The 24,351-nt window shown below is 36.8% G+C and overlaps 1 protein-coding gene across 1 annotated transcript; it reads left to right on the top strand.

Moving 5' to 3' along the window:
• The first annotated feature begins 5,590 nt into the window (after nt 1-5,590).
• Nucleotides 5,591-21,385, top strand: LOC139115277 (gamma-aminobutyric acid type B receptor subunit 2-like). The gene is made up of 14 exons (XM_070677284.1): nt 5,591-5,755; nt 6,500-6,601; nt 7,019-7,084; nt 7,905-8,099; nt 8,833-8,988; nt 10,407-10,529; nt 11,134-11,197; nt 11,717-11,791; nt 13,471-13,621; nt 14,280-14,421; nt 14,914-15,027; nt 19,236-19,358; nt 19,754-19,923; nt 20,485-21,385. The coding sequence occupies exons 1-14, from the start codon at nt 5,693-5,695 to the stop codon at nt 20,672-20,674; spliced, it is 1,734 nt and encodes a 577-aa protein (XP_070533385.1). The 5' UTR covers nt 5,591-5,692; the 3' UTR covers nt 20,675-21,385.
• The last annotated feature ends 2,966 nt before the right edge of the window (nt 21,386-24,351 follow it).

Raw genomic sequence — 24,351 nt, 5'->3', positions numbered from 1 at the left:
TTGTTAGATTTTTCTGACTGAGACCGCTGAACACGTTGTAGAGTTCTAGAAGCACTCACGCACGCATGCTCACTATCATACATCGCACATACACATTTTATCGAAGCGAAGAAACGAATTTCATCGCTTTAACTGGGCGAACGATAACCTCGGGGACAATTCTGTCCACCAGCAGTTATACCAACCCAGGGTAGAAAATACAGTTAAAATACATCAGGTTGAGAAAAGGACATTATATAGGTAGAGTGCGCCTCGGGGACAGATATTCGGGCCGCAAACTTTTACAATTCTTTTCTCATCTACCACTTGTTGGATTCACTTTAAAGCCCTTGGTGTAAGAAACCTTTTAGCCGTCTTAGTTTTTAGAAAATCGAAAATGTTATTCCTCTCCTTAAAGTTAACACAGGAATGGTGGCAATCTTAATTTAAACTATCGGTAAATCTTGGGTAATTTGTTTCTACTACCAAACTTTGCATGGTGACCCCCACCCCCAATTCTTTTCTTGATTTTACAGAGAATGATTGAAATATTCCTTGAGGACAGATTTAGCAAAAGTTTAAATTTGTCATTTTCGAGGCTCATACTACCTTATGATAAAACCAAACGATGGCCACTTCCAGAGTAGGAAATGGACGAGTTTGATGTTGGATGTTCGTTTAATGATTTTAAATGTCTCAGATGAGGAATGACACCATACCATTTCTTAAATCAATCTCTCTCTCTCTCTCTCTCTCTCTCTCTCTCTCTCTCTCTCTCTCTCTCTCTCTGTTTGCGTATTATACACATTTGGTGTATTGTCATATAATTTCAATACAATACATAAAATTAATTTGAAGGCATAAACTTAATTCGATAAATGCATAATAAGTTAGTAATATACTATATAACACTTATTTGGGATGACTGCATGAAATAAAATTAAAAATGCTTGAAAAATTATTTCTGGTCTATGTAAAATTAATTCTAACACACTAAAATTAACGGAAAATATAATTTTGACCAAAATGGCCCAAATATACATTATTATTCTTTCTAGAATGAAGGCAAAGACATTACAATTATTATTATTATTATTATTATTATTATTACAATTATTATTATTATTATTATTATTATAGAATAAATGTTAAAAGTTGTTACTTAGAAATCCATAAAATAAATAAAAAACAGTGAATTATGTTTTGACATAGACCCTCTCGATGGTCTATGGTTTTAAATAAAAAAACTGTGGTTACCGAAATGGTTACTATGGCAACATAAAACAAAAATGAACAAGGAGTTCATACTGTTATAAATACACTTAGGAGAGCATTTGCATAGTAACTGTGATTACTTTTAATGGACTTAGGAAAAAAATTGAAAATTTTAAAACGCAAACAGGTTACTATTGGAACACAGGGCAGTAAAAATGGATATCATATTTTGTCTTTCTAACACAAAATAACCCTTTGGTATAATATTTCTGTTGAATACAGGATTTTTACACTGAATATTTGGTCTATCTAACCCAAACTATCCCTTTAATATAACACATTCTGTTGATTCCTGGATTTTAGATGGAATCTTTGAAAAACTGGTAATTTTTACTCCTAAATGGTTGCCATGGAAACATCTCACATTAAAATGAGTGTGATATTTTTGGTGTAATAACCAGAAAAACCCTTACTATCAATTTTTACATCAATCAATAGTTCTTTAATAAGAATTAGGGAAAAAGTAACATTTTCAATCCCAGAAATAAAATAATGTTTTATACGAGTACGATTATACATTAGCACTTAACTTATGTTTTACTATACTTAATCAACTGTTTACGTTATGATATAGTTAATCGATTAGAAGAGTGTTGTATAGTTATATATTTTGCAGTTTTGAAATCTGCATGCTAAATTATATATATATATGTATATATATATATATATATATATATATATATATATATATATATATATATATATATACATATATGTGTGTGTGTGTGTGCGTGTGTAGGTGTGTGTGTGTAGGTATGTGTGTCTGTGTGTGTCTTTGTGAGAGAACGATTGAACTAAAAGCTGCGGAGAAGACTTTTATTTGTTGAATCTGGTATTTTCTCGGGAGCAATATGAAACGGGGATAGAGATATGAGAAGGGGAGAAGATAACTATTATCCCGAGTTAGCATACTGGGCAACAAAAGACTGTTATTAAAAAGAGCGTGGCAGTGTGAAAACTGTGACCATAAACGAAATGCTATTCACCAATGATGACAAATAAAGCTACAGGCTGTGAAGTGTTCTAGAGGTAATGATGATGATGATTCCTCACCGTCTGACCAAAATAACACTTCTAAACCAAATTTATGCTCATTCTCCCTTGCAGTGCAATCCCGGGCTGGCAAGCTACCTCTTCTGTCAACATCTCTTTCAAGGCACACACAAAATAATGGTGCTCGGTGGTGGTTGCTCCGCGTCGACAGTTCCCGTCGCTGCGTTCTCGTGGTACTTTAATATGATTCAGGTATGTGAAAGAGTAGTTGATTGTCTTATCGGTTAATGCCTTTGAAGGGCCAGAGGCTGTAAAGTTTGAAGATTTTTTTTACAACATTTTGTTTTCAATGTAACAGATTCTTCTTCTTCTCACCAAAGCATGTTAAGCTTGTCAGCTCTGCCTTTACTTGTGTAGACTAAATTGTTTATGTTAATTCAGGTCAGGACAAGAATTCAAAGGTGAACAATAACAGTGCACTTTAAAGGTACAGTCACTTTGTAAACGAGCGAAACAGTTCGTGTTCCAACTTGCTTTAGTGAATAAAACAAGAAATTGCGACTGAAATACAAAACAAATATTGTGAAAAATAGTAAAAGTAACTGTTTCTGGCCCTAAAAATCAATTCACACTTCAAAAAGTACAAACGAAATTTAAAACGAAGTTTTGCGTTTTTACTCACTTTTTCTGCAAGAAAATCTTAAACCATTTCCTTTCGCTATCAACAATGAAAGGTAGAGGTCATCATGATATCTTTCAATTGGAAAAACGCATTGAAATATAATGTTGTAGCACTATTTTGGCGAAGACAAGGCAGTGAAACATCAGTTCACGCTATCTAGATTGAAAATGAACACTCGCAAACACTAGACCAAAAAAAGTTTTGTAAAAATGTAAAAGTCCAAAAACCTGTCCCCTGTATCTTTCCACTTTCATATCAAGAGTCGAAGAGAACTTTCATTCATCTGAATGAGTAATGAGATGCAAATAAACCTGCAAATTTCCGACGGGCTGCACGGTTCATCTGGCAACGGAACACGTTCCCTGGAATTTCACAGGGAGTCAGATCACGGTGGTATGCAGCAAAACGCATTCATAGGCAAATGCTGTGTCCGAACACAGCATAGCACAAGCCTTTCCATCATACGCATTACTAATACTGTCATGTGTGCCCATAGGGAGAGTAATAATTACAACAGAACTTCGATACTAGCGATGTTTACAACTTACATGATAACCTCCACCCGGTTACGTCATTCTGCAGCCATTTATGTTCTAATTGTAAAATTATATTTCTAGTAATTATTAGAACCACCTATACTTGCTGTCAAGCGTAATTAGTAAAAGGCCAGAGTAAGTCAATTAACTGCGCTTAAAGACTACGCTTCTTGAGGATACAACTTTACTTCACCACATGGTTCAATGATTTTCATATGACTGCTATAAGGACGTATTTGTGCAATTAAAACATCACGGCGTCGTTTTGCGACAGAGTATCGTCAACAATGAAAAATTCTGAAAAGATAGATTATGATGTTATACCGAAAAAAAATCGAAAATCAACGTGCGCGCGGACGCAAAACAAGAAAATTACTCATTCTGGCTTAATGATAATTTCAGGTCGGCGGACTTAATTAAGTGAGTCTATCGAGAAATGCATGATACAGTTCTACGTTCGCGTTATTAACGTCCCGCATTGAAGAACGATACTAGGGTATACCATCGTGATAATGTCTATTAGATGATTGACAAATGATTCTGTTTTAGAAACGTTTGCTGAAACGTGAAACACTGAAACTGACTGACTTATTTTGATAGCGATGTCTTTACTTTCTGTGACAAGGTGCCGTACGTCGTAGGTTTGAATCCAGTCGGAACTCTACTGAATTGTATTCAGAGTTGACAATAATGAATGTTTCTGCTCGTTTTTTTTCTTTGTCTTCCATAATTGTCATGTCATTGCACACAAAAATTGAACAGACAATAGAGACAGCTGAACTAATTTATGTAACGCATCATTAATCTTGTCATCCCAAACGCCATATTCACCTACACAAAATGTCATGTAATAAACAAACTACCCATGTCTAGACGCAATGGCTTAAATGACCACAATTGCTCAGCTTGAACATATCCGATTTATATAACCAAAGTCCATTTCGCCATTTCATCTCGGTGCGTCCATTTAAAATAGCAGCAAGAGCAAAAACAAGACGTCTTTGTTTTTATCAGCTTCAGATTTGAAATTGGCATTTGATTAGATATGATTTGATTTGATTAGAGCTTTCGGATACGAGTATAAAAATCTTAAAATTTTCTGTTGCTATAACGCAAAAGGATTAAAGCAAGCAATAAGTGTAGGTATATTGCCATTATTGATAAGATACTTTCCCTATCACAGTTTATTCCAATATTTAGTTTTGATCTGCTCTCCAATTATTGCTGCTAAACGAACCTTAGTGCCGCACTTTTCAATCCCAGGTTCTCGCATTAGTGGAGTTCTCCTCCCAGTCAAACACTTGGCCAGTACGATGTTTGATTTCTATAACATTAATTACATAAACTGATCTCATCCTTTTGTCACTTTTTGCTGATACTGCAAACAGAGTTATACAAGCGTTTGATTGACGGTCGGTTCAAGTCGCCAACGGTCATTGATTCCCAACAACCAACGCTCGAATTTCCTTAAAAATTGTCTTCCAGTCGCGTTAGAATTTGAATATAACCACAGAGCTCGATCGGCAACAGCTTCGCGCTGACCACTTGGCAGTCTGTCTGCGTTTTTTGCGGCCGGAGATAACTAAAAGTGGCATTTTCTGGAGCGTGTGCCCGCGTGTTACCTGTTCGATGTCCACTTACACAATGAACGCCGCAATAGCTTCGCGTCCTTTTAAAGGGAGGCTACGCCTTTAAGGTATCTTCTCCTATGACCCGCGATTTTTCTTCTTGATTTGGTAAGAGTGTTGTTTAAACTATCCTCAAGGATAGTTTGAGAAAATGTTTAGGTCTTTCAGTTTCGAGTCGCCTGCTACCTGAGCGCGTAGCATGTAACACTACATCGAAGACATACGTGATTCCAAATACAATACACGTACAACAGGCGCCTAAGACATATACATAAAACTACATATGCGCATTGCTAAATGTTTTAAGTGTCAGTCTGCTTTTCTGTCTATCTGTTTACCTAATGGTTTGCCGGCTCATCGGTCTGTCCATCTATCCATTACATTACAGTTTGCAAATCTCTTCTAATCCTCCTTCCGTCTGTCCATCACAGTTGTGTAATGCCTTCCCATATTATTGTCGTACATCATATTGAGTATTTTCTCCAATCCAGGTGTCATATTCCGCGACATCACCAGAGCTATCGGACAAAACCAAATATCCCCTATTTTTCAGAACCCAGCAGTCTGAAAACAGATACAATGCTGCTAGAATCACGATTATGAAATATTTTAATTGGACTCGAGTTGCAACAGTGTATGGGCAACAGAGAATGTTTGTTGAGGTATGTATGCAGATATATCCAAATTGAGAGTATAGTCAGATCAAATGAGATTTATACTTAGTCATTACACAGCCCAGAATGAGTTTGTTAGTTAACTTACCAAAAATGTCCATTAACGGAAGTTTAAACACATGATGCAAAACCCGATAAAGAATATAATTGCAAAGTTCGCTGCTCAGTGCCGATGTGTGTGTCAGCTGTTTCGATAAACGTGTGCAGAGTCCGGTGTATGTTCGATTATAGCCTTTATCAAATCATTGGGCCATAAAAGGTACTAGACTGTAGTATAAGGTTTCGTACTGATAGTAAACACAGCCTTCTATGTCACTTTATTCTATGTCACTCCAGATCAGATTGCTATATTAAGATATCTGAGTAGAGTTTGCATTTAAATACAAGTGTTATTCCAGACTGCCTAAAGTTGAGAGGTTTACAATCATGTGATCTTTGAAAGACATGTTCCCTTCAGAAACGGACTCATTCACTTGTAACTACATAATGTACGGGTTTAGCAAACAACTGTCTGCATATCAACGGTCGGTAATAGGAAAATACAAAAATGTCGTTGAGGTAGGTCTATAAGTATGGAGTGAAATGTGTCATTTTGTAGCAATTGCTTTCACGCATGATTTGAATATCTTATGGTAGCATATTGCCAGCTTTAGGGCTTCCACCCAACTTTTGTACAATATACCTTGTCTTTCATCACTCCCGTGCAAGTTTCACGGATTTTCTATTGCGTAGGTGATAGCGGATCTCATAGATAGAATGGGAAGTCAAGATATAGATTTGTTAATGTCACTGGCGATCGATTACGATCCAGCTGAGCAGCTAAGAAACATCAAGGTAAATGATGAATTCTTTTAATTTATGAAAATGACTTTCGTTGACTTTTTCGCGCTGTATAAATTAAAATACAGTAAAGCGAATGAGATATCTGACGAAAATGTTTGTCAGCGGCCACATGACAAAATACGGAAAATGTGTGATTCTTTTGAAATTGCATTTCACTGAAAAACTTATTTTGTCTTTTTGTAAATTGTGCTTAAAATTACTCATAGGTAAAACATGGTATAAGCATTAAACGAAATACATGTACAAAAGAAGAAATAACATCGACTTTCTTCTACAATGCTCCGATATTTTAATGAGTTCACACTGCGCTAGATTATCCTGATCGAAAAGAGTTAAAAATGGGGGACATAAAAAAATCTCATATCTACAGATAATCACGTAATATTTGATTTCTTTAAACATACTTAGGAGACTGATGGTCGAATCATAGCCTTACATTCCTACGAAGATGAAGCAAGATCATTGTTATGTGCCGTAAGTTCACCAATTGTGATCACACACATTTTCGGGTAAAACGTATCATTCTTGCAGACGACAACTTTTTACAAACCTTGACCTGCCGTGACAAAGTTTAATGAAGCCCATAGAACACGATTTGATTGAATTTGCGATAATTGGATCTTCATATTTTTCATATTTCTCAAAGCGTTAGATGCCCTTAGCTGAATGTTGCAATATTACAAATTACTTATAAAACAAGTGTGTAACTTAAAGAAAAGCAGATGAGATTACATTTGCAGATTAAGTCGACACTACTTCGCCATCTAATTATCCCTAATTAGTTCCTATCGTGTTAAAGATGTTTTCAAAATAGAATAGGAATAATGTAACAAGCAGTTGCATGCAAGCAAACCATAGAAAAAGCATGTGATAGAACCCTTTAGAGACCGTTGGGTTATCAAAAAGTATGCAACAAAATGTGTGTTTTCAGAAAAGGGTTGGCTTTGTTTTGAAGTCGGCAAAGTCTTACTTTTTATACGTCATGCTTACGTCATAAAAATCGTGATATGTGTGATACTCAATAACCGTTCATATCGTGTTTTGAAATCTTTGTTATTCACATTTTGCCAACAGTTTAATATTATACAAGTCATTTATTATAATTACAATATCTAGCACAATACCGCATTTTGGGACAGGCCAAAATTTCGTCGGCAGATTTTCTTTCGCTAGGTGTGCGTTTGAGGACAAACCATCGGAGGTTCGCTCCCAGTCGCGAGTTTTAAGTAACCATGGTCCCATATGCAGGAGATAGGTATTTGGTCTGATTGCTCCCCTTTTATTGTATATGCAGGCGTTCCAACTCGGAATGTACGGGAAAAACTATGCATGGATGATACCTAGCTGGTGGACACGAGATTGGTGGCGACAAAGTGACCAAACAATTAACTGCACTGCGGACGAAATGGACAAGGCAGTAGAAAGTGCAATAGGGACAGGGCCGGTGATTGAGGACGCTTCGTCAAACCAAGAGACCATTAATGGAGAGGTTAGTTTTGTGTTTAACAGTTAGAATAAACGTTTTGTGACTTGTACTAATGATATTTTTATGTTTTTTCTCTTTCTGATTATTTTCTTCTTTGACTTCAAGAACAGTTTCTTGCGCTGCTTAATTAGCTAACCTCTAGTAAGACTTAAATTCACTGCATTTTTTACACGTTTTGCTCAGTCTTGTAAATGTTATGGCTAAATATTATCACGGAAATGGGTTACGTATTTTGCATTCTTATACATGTAATTACCATCGAATGAAATGTATAAATTGGAGACCATGGAATTTAAGCCGATAAAGAAGTACCATAATGATTACAGAAAATATCTTTTCTGTTAATGCTAACGAGAAAGTTGTAGTGTTTGTAAGCTGGGCAACTTTGCTTTACATGGCGTTTTAGTATTTTTTTCATTGTTATTTCTTTAATTTCGATGGTTGTATACTTTACCTGCTTTATGTCAGCTTTTCTTTTTGTTTGATGTGTAGTGTGTCTTGGGGGATTGACTTTGTATAAGTGATTTGCACGTGTTTTGTTCACTCAATCCTATGTAGACCTTTATACAGTTTACGTTTGATAAATCTTAATTAATTAATTAATTAATCAATAAACTTAGAAATATGACAAGGATGGGACGGACGTTTCGTGCTTGGGGTTTGGAGGCTTTTTGTTCAACAGTCATTATTTATTGTATGTTTTAGCAACTTTTCTGATAGCTACTTGCCTTTGCAGACGTTTGACGAGTACGAAGAACGATACGAAGACCGCTTCAAAACCCATGATGAGTACAGGAACCTCGATCCTCATGGAGAACATGGGTATGGTTATGACGCAATATGGGCGATTGCATTGGTTTTGAATTCAAGTATTAATCAAGTTGGGCATAAGGTAGGAAAAGCTATATTTCTCCAGCTTTACAATGGCTGTACCATTTCAAGTCACACATGAACTGCTGCATACATGTAGTTGAAAACTCCACATAGATTTAGTAGAGTCACTCGGAAAGACAAAACCTGTCAGTCTTCAATGTCTCTCATTGTTTTTATAATTTGGGGTTCTGCTAAACTGGTGGCCGTATTTCAACGAAAAACCAGGAACAGAAATAGTTGTTCAAACATTATCTTTTTACCGGACGAATCCATTTTTTCCAACTCTACCCTCTTTAAGTTAGTATGCGCCTCGAAAGTGAAAGACTTTAACTTTTGCTAAAACTTTCCAAACTTTCAACCACTTTCTTACCAATATGGCTAGTTTTCAATCGAGTTCGAACCCACAACATACGGCATCATTTGCCTAGCGGAGAGGCCACAGAGAGAACCGCTCGGCTAAATCTCCACTCCCAAAAAAAGAGTGGTTCAATAGCCGGCAAAGTTGTTACATTTTTCTGACTGAGACCGCTCCACACGTTGTAGAGTTCGTGAAGCTCTCACGCACGCATGCTCACTATCATACATCGCACATACATACTTTATCGAAGCGAAGAAACGAATTTCATCGCTTTAACTGGGCGAACGATAACCTCGGGGACAATTCTGTCCACCAGCAGAGTTACCAACCCAGGGTAGAAAATACGGCTACTTTTCAATCGGGTTCGAACCTACAACATACGGCATCAGTCGCCTAGCGGAGAGGCCACAGAGAGAACCGCTCGGCTAAATCTCCACTCCCAAAAAAGAGTGGTTCAATAGCCGGCTAATCAACAATTACAATCGGGGTTAGCCGTGCAAAGTATGGAACTAGCGAAACAAATTGCCGAACATTTTGCGATAAATGAAGTTCAAAATGGCCGCCACTCCTCCTGATAACTCTATTTGGGGAAAAATTAATTTCGAATTTTCGAAAAACTAAGCCATTGAAAATCTTTCTTTTTCCAAGATTTTAAAAATGAACCCCAACATGTTTTAGATCAGATAAGAAATGTAGAAATTTGGGGTTCTGATTAAAATTTGGAAATTTGGAAATTTGAAATTTAGGTTCATGATTTTGAGAGTCCGAATATATGTTCCCGAGAAGCGTTCTACCTTAATCTCTCACCTTATTCTGTCATGCGCGGACGTTTGTATACGAGTATCAGTGGCTCGTCAATGTCATCACCAGATCAAACAAATGCAATCGCGACAGAGAATACGGAGCATAGTATAGAGCATATTGATTATTTTAGTTCATTCAATTGAGTTATTGATACGGCCTGGCAATTAAGGCTTCTAAACCAACATATCTTGCTCGCGTAAATCCCTAACATCGACACTACATGTTACCTTGTCAATTCCATTTTTCATTTCTTTGATTCTTCGTCCACTGTACAGACAATTGCAGACTCCAACGGGGAGATAAGACAAAAACGACTCGACGATTTCACCTACACTGACCGTGAAACAGCTCAAATATTCAAGAAGTCCTTCCAAAACGTTACCTTTCGTGGCACAACGGTAGGAATACAATCGCAACATAATGTTGTCAACCTCATTTTTCGATAACATTGTTTACTTTAAAACACCTTTCGGTGATATTGATTACATGTTTCTTAATACCTTATTTCAGTTTAGACTCATGTGCTAATGAATTTCTTGTTAGACTCTTGTACTAATGAATTTCGTGTTAACGTTTAAAGTCCATTAATATTTACTCTTAGGGGAAGACGTCTGTCACTTCAATGATGCACAAGTCTACATATTATAAATGTCAGAAAAAAATTAAAAACTGTCCTCAATGTGGCTAATTTCAGCAGAAGAGATAGAAAATATATATTAAAGGGTTAAACATTATTGTCCTACAATTTTATTATGATATAGTGACTTTCAAAATAATAGAACGTAAAATGCAGGAATTTTCAATTGAGCTGAACGGCCTTTCTTTCAAGGAGCCTTTTTTTCAAATAACTGAGCCCTGTTATTTACATCGAGTCATCTGTTCATCGATCTCTCAAAGGGCAGGTGCGACAGTTTATCACAATATTAATGGCATTAAAAGAGACGTCAAAATATCATTCGCTAAACCAACCTTAATAGGGACTGAAAATTATTCATTCTGCAGGGTACGGTTTCATTCAACGAACATGGTGACAGAATTGGAAAGACTGCCATTTACCAAATACAAGGTGATATAGTATTACAGCATACATACATACATACATACATACATACATACATACATACATACATACATACATACATACAGACATACATACATACATACATACATACATACATACATACATACATACATACATACATACACGCAAAAACGATAACATTACTTTACGTCATCATATTCTTAAATGTCGTATACACTTTGTCTTTACTCTTTTTGTTTATTTTTTAATCTTTTACATTCTCGAAAACAAACTATTATATACATTCACTTTCTCCTTTAGAACAAATAGATAACTAACCCACGAAATACCGATCTATGGAGTATTTTGTAAAATTGAAATGATATATGTAGACTGCCCAAGTTAAAAAAATAATTATGCTGACAGCCTTTTTTTCAGGGATGCAAATCTGTTTGCCAGGTTTTTTGACAAGATCTATAATATCGACATTTAAAGCGTCAATTCTATTTGTCTTGATGCTAAATAATTGCTTACTGTCGCAAATTCGCCTTTCATATTCTACAGATGGAATTTCACGCTTTATCGGCGAATGCGATTCAGAGGGAAATATGGTTCTTTCAAGCCTGTTTCAATGGCAAGGTAAAGTTGGCGATATTTTCGCCAAGGGGAGTGAATCCCTGGAGTAAATTTAATCAAAATCATATGTAGATTTTTCCACCTTTGCTTGTTCTGTGCCCATCTTGTTAGTTGAAAGTCACCTCATAAATCTATATAATGCCACAGAAGCTCGCGCTTTCCGCGAGCCAATCTGATTGCAATTTCAAACACGGTGCTGCATCATAACAGATGGTTGTTGAAAACCTCTTTCAGGCTGTTCGTCTAGCTGATGTGGTAGATTTCAACGCAATCACTTGCGACATTAGTTCCAATTGCCGTAGAAGTGTACACAGAAAAAAACAATTCCCCTGTGACAGGCAAAGACGTCCCGTTGCTGTGACAGGGGTTGATGTACACGTAAGTGGCCAGTGCTGTGATGACATGACTTTAGACACATTGATGTGACAGAGCCTGAAATTTCAGCCTGTCCCATCATCGTATTTACAGGACTGTACACAGGAATGTGCATTTAGACCTGCAACAGGGTCGATATTTTTATGTGCACACAATAATCCTGTATTCATTTCTGTCATCAAAATTGGTCCATTTTTAAAAATATACACCCTTGAAATCTGACAAATTTTCAGAACCTGTGACAGGCCCTGTAAATTCAACACTGACACCCACTGTTTGTACACCAGTATTTCAGTCATATGGTCACAGCACTGGATACACTAGGTGTACACAGTGTCATGCCACGTGGTTCAACCTCCCCCCTTCAGCAAGATTACGAGGCAACGAATGATCGGCAAGAAATTTCTTCAACTTGTTGACAAACACTTTCAAAAGGGGTCTAAACTTCACAAGAACTTCTGTAGGAATACAATTAAAGTGAGTTACAGCTGTATGCAGAATGTGGCATGTAAAATCGCATAATAAGAGAGTAATCACCGGAGATCAGCGTAAGGATCAACCAGCTGATTGTTATTGCCGGGACAAATCTACTTTCCCCTTGAAGGGTAACTGTCAAGTCAAAGGCGTGGTGTACAAGGCCAAAGTATCAACGGAGGACAAAGGAGAGAGGGTTTATATCGGCCTCACTGATAACACCTTCAAGACGCGCTACACTAATCACATAAAATCATTCCGTAACGAGAGATACAAAAACGACACCGAGTTGTCAAAATTTGTATGGAACTTAAGAAATAAGGGATAAGGCTTTGACATTTCATGGTCAATCATTGATAAAGCATTGAGCTACTCTAACATGAACAAGCGATGTAATATTTGTATATCAGCAAAGCTGCACATTATCAATGCTTACAAATCTACACTGTTAAACAAACGCTCTGAGTTGGTTTCAAAATGTCGCCACCAAAACAAATATTATTTATCAAATTTTAACACTACCTACAAATAGGATGGTTCGTCTCAATCATATATGTAAGAGGGTCGAGCTAGTAATCCTTTCACTGTATCTGAGGATTGCAAGATGCATAAAACTTAAGTAATAGATTTCATTACTTTGTACTTGAAGTAATCTGTTTATTTATAACGCTCTGCTTTTGCATTGAGCACTGTAATTTCCCACGAGGACATCTGTATACTTCGAGATATATATATATATATATATATATATATATATATATATATATATATATATATATATATATATATATATATATATATATATATATATAAATAACATTTCCCACACGCAGGAGATCATCCACCTTTAGACAGCGAACAAACTATGTACAAGATTGATACCATAACCGATACAGTGTTCCTAGCAGTCTTTATTGTGTGCATCTTCGGAGCGATTCTTGCTATGAGTTTTCTGGTATTCAATGTTCGTCATCGAAATCACGGGTATGTTCACATACGGTAACGTTAGGTTACTATTTCATTTATGAGTCTGAAACTTTGAGGAGGAGAAGTTTTTACGTTGGAGAAGAAAAGGTGGTTATGTGGTTTTATACTTGTCGACTTCATAAAAATAGACACTTGAGTTAGCTGTCCTACGTAATGTAAATTTCGTTATCATGTATTGCATGTCGACATACCATACTAGAATTTCTGTGTCTATTTTCCAGTCACTAATTTTCACTTTGAGTCATGGAATGTACTCTGAGAAAAATCCTGTACATTGTTCCTAATGTCGATTTTATAAAATGGCTGAAAAGCCTCTTCTATATTTTGATATGTGTAAATATGCGATAACCGACTTACGACATATTAAGCACTGTTATTAACATAGCAATGCAGATTGTGTGATGAGACATGTTGAATGGGAGACGTTTAATACTTATTACTGGAAATATATGTCAACCGAATTTAGAAGAAACAGACATTTTCGAACTTTGATGCGGCATCTCACTGCCTTAAGCATTCAGTGTGTATCCCTTGAAACGTCATTAATGTGATTTTCTCACTAAAGTACTATAGTTATCAGAAAATTCTCACTCGAAATAACACATAAGTTTTTACCTTCAAATGTTTCTAAGAGAATGACGTGTGCCTCTTTCAGATATGTCAAGTTATCATCTCCGCGGATGAATTATATGGTAGTGGTCGGCGCATTGTTAGTTAATCTCGCTATCATTGCAGATGGTTTAGTTGGATGTAGTTACGTAGGCGACGATCTCGAGATACGAAATCTCTTCTGCGTGGTACGTAAACAACGGAAGGCCTTTCGAAGAGTTTACATTCTCTTCTTTTGCATGAAGTTGCCTGATTGTCAACGCCACTTACATAAATATCCAAGGTTACAAGCTTTGCATTCTATATTTGATTCATCGATCATGATGACACTTACAGATCTAGTGATGCCTTGTCTTCCGAAAGTTTGTGCCAATGAACGATATATTTTTTGCAAGTGGATATAGAGCAGGCCTAGGTGTTGAAAACTGAACAACATATTGTACAACGCCCAGGTTTGCAATACAAACTTACCACATCAAAAGGCTGCATCGTCGTACGTGGATTGTCGATCAAAATGATTCAAGTTGTATATTTTACACGAAACAAGTAGTGATGCGCGGGAAAGTTTACGTTCACACTAATACTAAAAACATGCGTTAAAATCAACGCGTCAACAACGTCACCAACCTAAACTCATAAGGACACACTAATAAACATATGTCTCTCTGATTCATCTGCAGACTGAAAAATGGTTTTTCTCGGTCGGTTTTTCGTTGGCGTTCGGCTCTATGTTTGCTAAAACATGGAGAGTCCACAGAATATTCACAAATTTCCAGGCTGCACCCATGACAGAGGTAAGTCGTATGTATTGCACCAGTAATCAATAAAGGTAGAACATTCACGTTTGTCAAGGTAAAGCTTCATATAAGATGAACCTTTCACATAATCGTTGCAGAAAAAACGCACAGCAAATTGTCGTTTGTGATATCGGCAAAACACTGTCAGCCACAGCTTATAGAGGTTTTGTTTTTATGTACCAAAGTTCGTAGCTGCACGACTATTCCTAGTACTATGTCTCTCTGAGGCAAGGCTACGCCCTGCATTCGGTACTATTGAGGATACTCTTCTTGTGTCTGAAAATAATCGAACTATCCTTCTAACGGAAACACTAGTATACATATGACAACTTGACGTCGTAGTATTTTGGAGCCTTCGAAACATGCTTTGTCATGTACAAGTCAAGTAAAGTGGCATATTAGTGGAATGGCTCTAAATAAACAAGTGTTTACCAGCTCACTTTCTCAGGGTATAAACAGTTGACCATCAGTTTTTGCCCCTTTATTGCTATTAAATGAGACAGACAGTGTTAGCCAGATACCTGCATGATATTTTCATGAACTTCAAAGCCAAGGAGCTAAATAATTTAATGTTTCATGGCCATTATCTGCATGTGGCATGGTTGTGAGAATCAAAGAATACACTTTATCTTTGGTTTAGTAAGGATTTGACAATGCCAATTAATATTAAAGCTTTAAACGTGCCTAAAAATGAAAAACTTAAACGTTTGCTAAAATCTTTCTAACTCAGCAAACATTCTCTTCCACAATCAAAAAAAAATCCAGGGTCACCATGCAAATTTTGGTATTATAGAAACAAATAACCCAAAATCTAACGATATTTGAAATTCAAAATAGCCGCCATCCCCGGGTTATCTCTCTTGGGAAACATTAATCCTCGATTTTAACTAATATAAGCCTGTGAAAGGTTTATTTACTCTATAATATTCAAAATGAGACAGAACAAATTGTAGGCCAGGAGAATATTTTATAAGTTTGAAGGTCCGAATATCTGTCCCCGGGGTGCATTCTATCGTAATGCAACACAGTTTGTAAGGCGGCTGTCATTAATTAATTTTATCTCTCAGTGTCAAAATTGTGATTTTTAGGTAACTAAATTCACTGATAGTTCATCAAACAATCGTCTCTGAATAAATATTTCCTTGGAGGCATGGATATACTTTACTTTACTTTCTTGCCAATTCGAAATATAAGTATAAGTATACAAGGTATACAAAGTATACAATGGCGAGGAAAGATGCAAGTTGGAGCCAGGAATAATACCTTACAGCTAATCGAGCCTGGCCCTATTTTCATAAAATTTACATTGCAATATTTGTTTTAAAGGGCTAATTATGTTCATCGTTAATCAAAATTATATATTTGAAATGAAAAAAATAATATTCACACACCTTAGTATTCACTTAAGAGATGCTTTCCTAATGAGCTTATAAAAAAATCTCTTGTTTCACTTTGTTTAATATTTTGGGTAGGTTGTTCCAAAATTTGGCACCCATACATGAAATTGCAAACTGTCCTGCAGTTATACGTACTTTAGGTAAAGGCAAGTTTTGACCTAGTTTAAATCGAGTGTCATAGCAATGATCAGCTAATCTAAAGTAATCGCTCAAATTATGTGGTATGTTTTTATGATGCAAATGAAACATGAATTTTCCCTTAAGTAATTTATGAAGTTTACAGACATCCAGTATACCTAGTCTGAAGAATAGATATCTTGCATTAATAATTATTGCAAGCTATTACCTAATTGTATGTATACCTGTATTGTTTGTGTCCCTTTTTATTGTGAACATTATTAAAAAATAATTAAATTATCACGAGTAAGTTGAAATTTCAGCGAAATGTGCATAACATTAGTCGATGATACTCTACCATCAACAACACATTTACATAGACTTATTGAAGGCCTCTGTGTAATAGCAATACAAAGAATTGCATGTGTCAAAACGGTCAATGTTGTTTTCATGACAGTGACCCATTTGTTGTCTTTAATCATTGATCATGTATAGATCCACTCTAATGCTGCATAGTAAATTCAGTAAGTCATTGAAACAGCGACTTCCAAAAAGATGATTAATGTAAACACGATTGGAACTAACTTGGGATAATTGGATGGTGAAGTAGTGCCGATTTGATCTACAAATGTAATCTCATCTGCTTTTGTTTTTACCTTACATACTTGTTTTCAAGAGTAATTTGCAATTTTGAAACATTCAGCTATACGGCACCAAACACTTTTGAGAAATTTGAAAATATGAAAATCCAATTATCCCAAATTAGTTCCAATCATGTTTGTATTTTAGGTTGACTTTAGGACGATTAATATTGTACAGAGTATACGACTTACATGTTGTTGCTATTGTGCACGTATAGTAACATCATGTGAAAACACTTGTTTGTTCTCTGTACATGAACAATTAATCTGAAAATGAAAAAGAAACATGTTAAACAGAAGAGTTCCGAGACTATATGTGTTATGCATGTATAGATAGCTTCAATCAGTACTCTTAAATTCTCATTTTTAATGCAAATTCGGATAGTTTTCAATCGGATTCGAACCCACAACATACGGCATCAGTCGCCTAGCTGAGAGGCCACAGACAGAACCACTTGGCTAAATCTCCACTCCCAAAAAAGAGTGGTTCAATAGCCGGCTAAGTTGTTACATTTTTCTGACTGAGACCGCTCAACACGTTGTAGAGTTCGTGAAGCACGCACGCATGCTCACTATCATACATCGCACATACACACTTTATCGAAGCGAAGAAACGAATTTCATCGCTTTAACTGGGCGAACGATAACCTCGGGGACAATTCTGTCCACCAGCAGTGTTACCTACCCAGGGTAGAAAATTCGGATAGTTTTCAATCGGATTCGAACCCACAACATACGGCATCAGTCGCCTAGCTGAGAGGCCACAGACAGAAACACTCGGCTAAATCTCCACTCCCAAAAAAGAGTGGTTCAATAGCCGGCTAAGTTGTTACATTTTTCTGACTGAGACCGCTCAACACGTTGTAGAGTTCGTGAAGCACTCACGCACGCATGCTCACTATCATACATCGCACATACACACTTTATCGAAGCGAAGAAACGAATTTCATCGCTTTAACTGGGCGAACGATAACCTCGGGGACAATTTTGTCCACCAGCAGTGTTACCTACCCAGGGTAGAAAATTCGGATAGTTTTCAATCGGATTCGAACCCACAACATACGGCATCAGTCGCCTAGCTGAGAGGCCACAGACAGAAACACTCGGCTAAATCTCCACTCCCAAAAAAGAGTGGTTCAATAGCCGGCTAAGTTGTTACATTTTTCTGACTGAGACCGCTCAACACGTTGTAGAGTTCGTGAAGCACGCACGCATGCTCACTATCATACATCGCACATACACACTTTATCGAAGCGAAGAAACGAATTTCATCGCTTTAACTGGGTGAACGATAACCTCGGGACAATTTTGTCCACCAGCAGTGTTACCTACCCAGGGTAGAAAATTCGGATAGTTTTCAATCGGATTCGAACCCACAACATACGGCATCAGTCGCCTAGCTGAGAGGCCACAGACAGAACCACTCGGCTAAATCTCCACTCCCAAAAAGAGTGGTTCAATAGCCGGCTAAGTTGTTACATTTTTCTGACTGAGACCGCTCAACACGTTGTAGAGTTCGTGAAGCACGCACGCATGCTCACTATCATACATCGCACATACACACTTTATCGAAGCGAAGAAACGAATTTCATCGCTTTAACTGGGTGAACGATAACCTCGGGGACAATTCTGTCGACCAGCAGTGTTAAACTTAGGTTCGATAATAAATTGCTTTATTGAAACATATACAGGATCTAAAAAATAGAGATAATTATGAAAACCTTGTGTAGCTGTCAATCACAAATTCAAGTAAACGTCTCGTTGGCCAGGGCGTTTGTTTACGTTCACGATCACATTCACGTCGATCATCTACGAAGTAACAGTGACCTTACTTTCTGTACCTTAATTCATTTCAGGATCAGAAAGAATGGATGTTGTGACTTTTATGTGATCTTAATATGCTTTCATACCGTAGGGTATTTGTAAGCACTTTAATAGCTTAATTATCTACCCGCTGTGGGAGGGTGTCACTTGTTTGACGAGCAGTTTTCGTCTTTCAATGTCAGAGTAACGATTCCTTTCTCTTGACACTTGTCAATTGTCTCCATAGCCAATACATGACACCAACCTGATAGCTTTCGTAATTTGCTTGACACTCATCGATGTGGTGTTCCTGACGAGTTGGCAGCTTATTCATCCATGTGAAACCTATCTCAAAACAGTCCGCCAAGAGGTATGTTAATTTAATCCAATGTTTTTATGAAACATCGTGGGCCGCACTAGGTCGCTCACGATCATGGTTGAAAGTTTTTAGTATCTGTCTTATATGTTTTCCCATCATTCCTATTTTCTTTGCAAAGTATAACTTCTTGTTCTACTCAAAATATCCTGTCGGTATTAGTCCCTCCGGTTACTAACCCGGCAAGGATCTGACCGTCGACCTAAAGCTCCTTTAAGGTGTAATGAGACGATACACAACTAGACTGAAGTGTTTACTCATGATACGGTATGATGTTATTGGAATGCTACGAAACTTTAAACATCACATCGCACATTGGCTTTTAGTGTTCAAAGAAGACAAAAAATATTTTATTAAGTTTTATAGCGTCGTTCATTTTTTTGTTTTAGATTTCTGCAGGCGTCAACAAAACTGTCACACAAGTCTTTCAATGTTCATCCGCTTTCTACTGGTGGTGGAGTGGTGCCTTACTCGTTCAAAAGGGCTTGCTACTATTGTTTGGCTGCTTCTTAAGTTACGAAATAAGAAACATCACAGTTGAAGGTTTAAACGATTCAAGGTAAGCATCCTAGTGTTAATGAAATTAATTATTGAAAGTTCAATGCAAAATTTCAAATTTGATGACCATATAAGGTTCCTGTCAATGCAAAAAAACAAACAACGTAGACAAATAAGACCTTTATTTGCTTTTTCTAATTTTATTAGTGTTTTACGGTGCCTTTTACCTTTGTTTTGAGAGACGGTATGATCAATAATTTTAAGTGATCCTATTTAGACATGTCACCTCCGACTCTCAAATATATTTGTGTCGCGCTATACCTGTTGTCAAATTCTGGATAATTCCATCCAAGGCAACCATATGTTAATGTTCTGCTTACCAAGCACACACTACGAAATGGTATATATGAATTGTGAATACGATTTACAGTCCTATGTTAATATCAACATGTCATTTCCAAATTATTGATCTATAAACATTTCATTCTCCAATCATAGAGTAGTCTAGTGAATAAGCTGGAATACTAAAATATTCCCTAGAATGTTGACGATTAGCAAAGAAAGTCAGGAAAATGATCAAACTTCATATCTACCTTTATCTCGGTATTTTCCTATTTTGCAGGCTAATTGGCATATCAATATATAATATTTTTCTGTCAAGCGTTATCGGAATAACCCTACAACTCGTGCTCGAAGACAATACCACCGTAAAATTCATTTTGATCAGTGCGTTGACAGTGTTATGCTTCACTTCCACGCTCTGTATGATGTTTATCCCGAAAGTAAGTTGTTGCAATGGTTATTTGTTCTAAACGAAGCGTGAATCAATTAATACAGGTGCAGCCAACGGAGCTATTCATCGAAAAATCTATTCCGGAAGCAATTATTGAGGGCAGGGGAAACTTTAATTTTGCTAGGGCAGGGGACATATTTATAGGTTGCAGGGGAGCAAATTTTAGTTTTTTGTCGGGCAGGGCTGATATTGGTTGATTGTCCTGGGGACAGAGCTTGGCGAAAAACGAGGAGCGGTGAAGCTACTCTTGAAACGGGGACAGGGGAATTTCAGCCATGGTGTTTTCCGGGGATGAGGACACAGTGCAAGTACTAATACCTTTTAAAGGTTACCCTTAAACTAGGTTTGTACTGAATTTCCTGACAAGAAAAACTCTTTAAAGCTCAATATTTAAACATAGACGTAGTGGTTTTAGAAATACCATATTTGTATAATACCTGGTATACTATTCTTCGCTGAAGTTTGTAAGTGATCTGTAACTAGGACGTTAGCAAAGTGTTATTTTTTCGAACAATCGCGAGGGTCTCGCAAAAATTACCAAAATGTGTAATGGGGTATATACCAATGAAACTTATTCTAATATTCTAATATTCATATTACATATCGGTAGTTGTTGTTGTTGTTGTTGTTCCTTTATTCCTCCTTCAATGAGAAGAGTTACATCAACAAAAACGTTTACAGAAAGAGAAAACTTACATTAATAATAAATAAATAAGGAAATTAGCACTTGAAACAAAGTACCTGGAAGCTCTATACTAAACAAGATTGAAATAGTTCCATAGCAGCGTGGAGAAGAATTTCTCTTTCACTCAATTGGAATAAGCGAATTATGTTAGTGTTACCAAGCATAACTGAAACAAGGTCCTTATCAGTCAAATTGTATAAATGGACTGTAAACTCTACACTGGTGTTGTCAATAAGTTTTGACCAAAAGTAGTTTCTGTGGATCGCTGTCAAGGGACAAGTAGTGGCAATATGCACTAAGAGATTATTGGTGTTTTCATCACACTTTTGGCAATGTACAGGTTCAGTTTCAATAATGACTCTCAGTATTTGTAACACAATATCTTTGTACTCATAGAACGTTTTAGCAAAAACATATAACGAAAGTGGTTCAAGTTTGGCGTGAATAGCATGAAAGAATTCAAGGTCTTGTCTCTGTTCAAGCCTAGCTCTCCAAAGGTCATTTTCTCTCTGGTAAACAGCTTCCTTAACAATAGATTTCCATATCTCTTTAGATGGAAAGAAGCCGGAAATGTAGAATTCATCTAAAAAACAAAGCAAATCATATTTTGAGAAAATTCTTACAATATCGGGAATGAAGCCCTTTTGTTTTTGAACGGCAGAAATTTTGAATTCACAAAGACGAATTAAGAAAACTTTCTTGCATACTAGGGTACTATTCAATCGACAAAGAGTGCCAAAGAATCTTAATTTGCATAGATCTAAATATGCTTCTGTGGAATATAAACCAAGCGTGCTTAGAGCAATGTCTGACGAAGTTCTCGTGGGCAAACCTTGTATCAACTTTGCTGCATAACGTTGACATCTTTCAAGCATTAGAAGTTCTGTGTCGGAGATGGTCCAAAGTTCACAGGTATGAAAAACTGCCGGAATACACATCCTTTTCCAAACATCTGCGCTGATAATAGGGTTGAGACCGTTTGGGCCGATACCCGAGCTACGAAGAGAGTTGATGATGGCTCTAGCTTTTTTACAGGCAGTAACAGTTCTCTCCATTGAAGATAAAGAGCTGGTCAATTTCATACCAACGATTGTAATGGAGTCCGTTTCGGTGACTGCTGTATTGTTCAGGAGTAAGGTTGAATGGGTTTGCCTTGATTTGCGCTCAACGTTCGATTCTCCAAAAACAATTAAGCTGCATTTGCTTGTGGAAAGTTTTAGTTTTCCTGACAAGAAAAACTCTTTAAAGCTCAATATTTAAACATAGACGTAGTGGTTTTAGAAATACCATATTTGTATAATACCTGGTATACTATTCTTCGCTGAAGTTTGTAAGTGATCTGTAACTAGGACGTTAGCAAAGTGTTATTTTTTCGAACAATCGCGAGGGTCTCGCAAAAATTACCAAAATGTGTAATGGGGTATATACCAATGAAACTTATTCTAATATTCTAATATTCATATTACATATCGGTAGTACGCTTTGTGTCACGCAAGTTCCCTTTCATGCTAAAACAAAGTATGTACTCTCTCTCTCTCTCTCTCTCTCTCTCTCTCTCTCTCTCTCTCTCTCTCTCTCTCTCTCTCTCTCTCTCTCTCTCTCTCTCTCTCTCTCTCTCTCTCTCTCTCTCTCTCTCTCACATATTAAGGGATTGAGGATTGGCCAGCAATACTGTTGAAATGTTTTCGCTTCATTGCTATTTACTGAAATTACTTATTATATTAAAGGTTGTGAAGGTAGTGAAAGACCCTGCGGGACGTGCATATTGAGAGAAGTTCTCAGCCGTGGATTTCACTGTTTCGACCAACGTCAAACCACAACGGCATTGCCAGTGTCGCACAACTCAATAATAAAGTTGACTCAGGTTCATCTTTTGTGTCACATGGCTAAACAGTCGTTTCGCATTTTAAGATAGGATGCACCTCGGGATAAGACATTCGGACCCTCATATATTTCCTATAATTTTCTTGTTTATCCTTGTAGTTCTTGGAGTAAGAAAAGTAAGAACAATTTTCACCGCCTTAGGTTTTTAACTCGAAATTACATGTTCGCCATAGCATGAACACAGGCAAGGCAGCCATTTTGAATTTAAAATAACAGCAAATGTTTAACAAGTTGTTAGGGTAACTGTCTAAACTTTTGCACTGTGACTCCTTAATTTTATTCTTGGTTTGGTAAGACAATGGTTGAAAGATTCATTGAAGAAACTTTGAGCAATTTCCGAGGCACACTGCCTACAGGTTCGGTGACAAACTACAACATTGCAATCACTGCAAATAACCAGTGGTGTAATGTATGAACAAACGACTTGGAAACTTTTAAAACGCAACGACATCGATGTTTATGATAAAATGTATGAATTATTTATTGTAATCTATTTCATTGTTTAAGCACGGCGTTTTAAACAATGCCTTGAAGGCGTGACCTCAACCAAACAATAAATAATATATATATATATATATATATATATATATATATATATATATATATATATATATCGACCACTGTAATTTCCCACGAGGACATCTGTCTACTTATATATATATATAAAAATGACGTAAAGGTAATAAATAGCAAAAGCGTCAAGGCTTTTGGTAGCGATTGTGAAAGTTTGTCTGGTTTTTTTTTCAACTGGGGAAAACGAGAGCGTTCACTGTCGTCTGCTCCCTAGGTTTGCTACTACCACTGTACTGTGCTATCTCGTTACCTGCCGTAAACAGCCGAGTCATCGCTCAAAATCGACCAATTTATCACCGAACAAGAATCCAACATATATATTATGAATATGATGTATCAAAATCAACATCTTATCCTGTCAGGTTACGGGTTAAATTTTTAGCATCGGCAAAGTGTTGTATTGCTGTAAAACTTCTGCGGTAGGCTGTAATAAAACGAGATTGTTTACTGTAGTAAACTAACGTACGACAAACGCGGTTTTCAGAAGCTTGTGCCACTTCGTCGACAGCTCGATAGGAGCCCCGGCCACAATGAAGTGTTTTCATAAGACACCA

Source organism: Ptychodera flava, chromosome 17, assembly GCF_041260155.1.
Source record: "Ptychodera flava strain L36383 chromosome 17, AS_Pfla_20210202, whole genome shotgun sequence".
Classification (NCBI taxonomy): Eukaryota; Metazoa; Hemichordata; class Enteropneusta; family Ptychoderidae; genus Ptychodera; species Ptychodera flava.
This window is presented reverse-complemented; position numbering and strand designations above follow the sequence as displayed.

What these genes read in the sequence shown, in the direction of transcription:
- LOC139115277 (XM_070677284.1), top strand. Translation starts at nt 5,693, where the DNA reads ATGAAATATTTTAATTGGACTCGAGTTGCAACAGTGTATGGGCAACAG. An exon ending in CAAGATCATTGTTATGTGCC is followed by an intron (nt 7,085 to 7,904) that starts GTAAGTTCACCA and finishes TTGTATATGCAG; the next exon opens with GCGTTCCAACTCGGAATGTA. An exon ending in GAAGGTTTAAACGATTCAAG is followed by an intron (nt 19,924 to 20,484) that starts GTAAGCATCCTA and finishes CCTATTTTGCAG; the next exon opens with GCTAATTGGCATATCAATAT.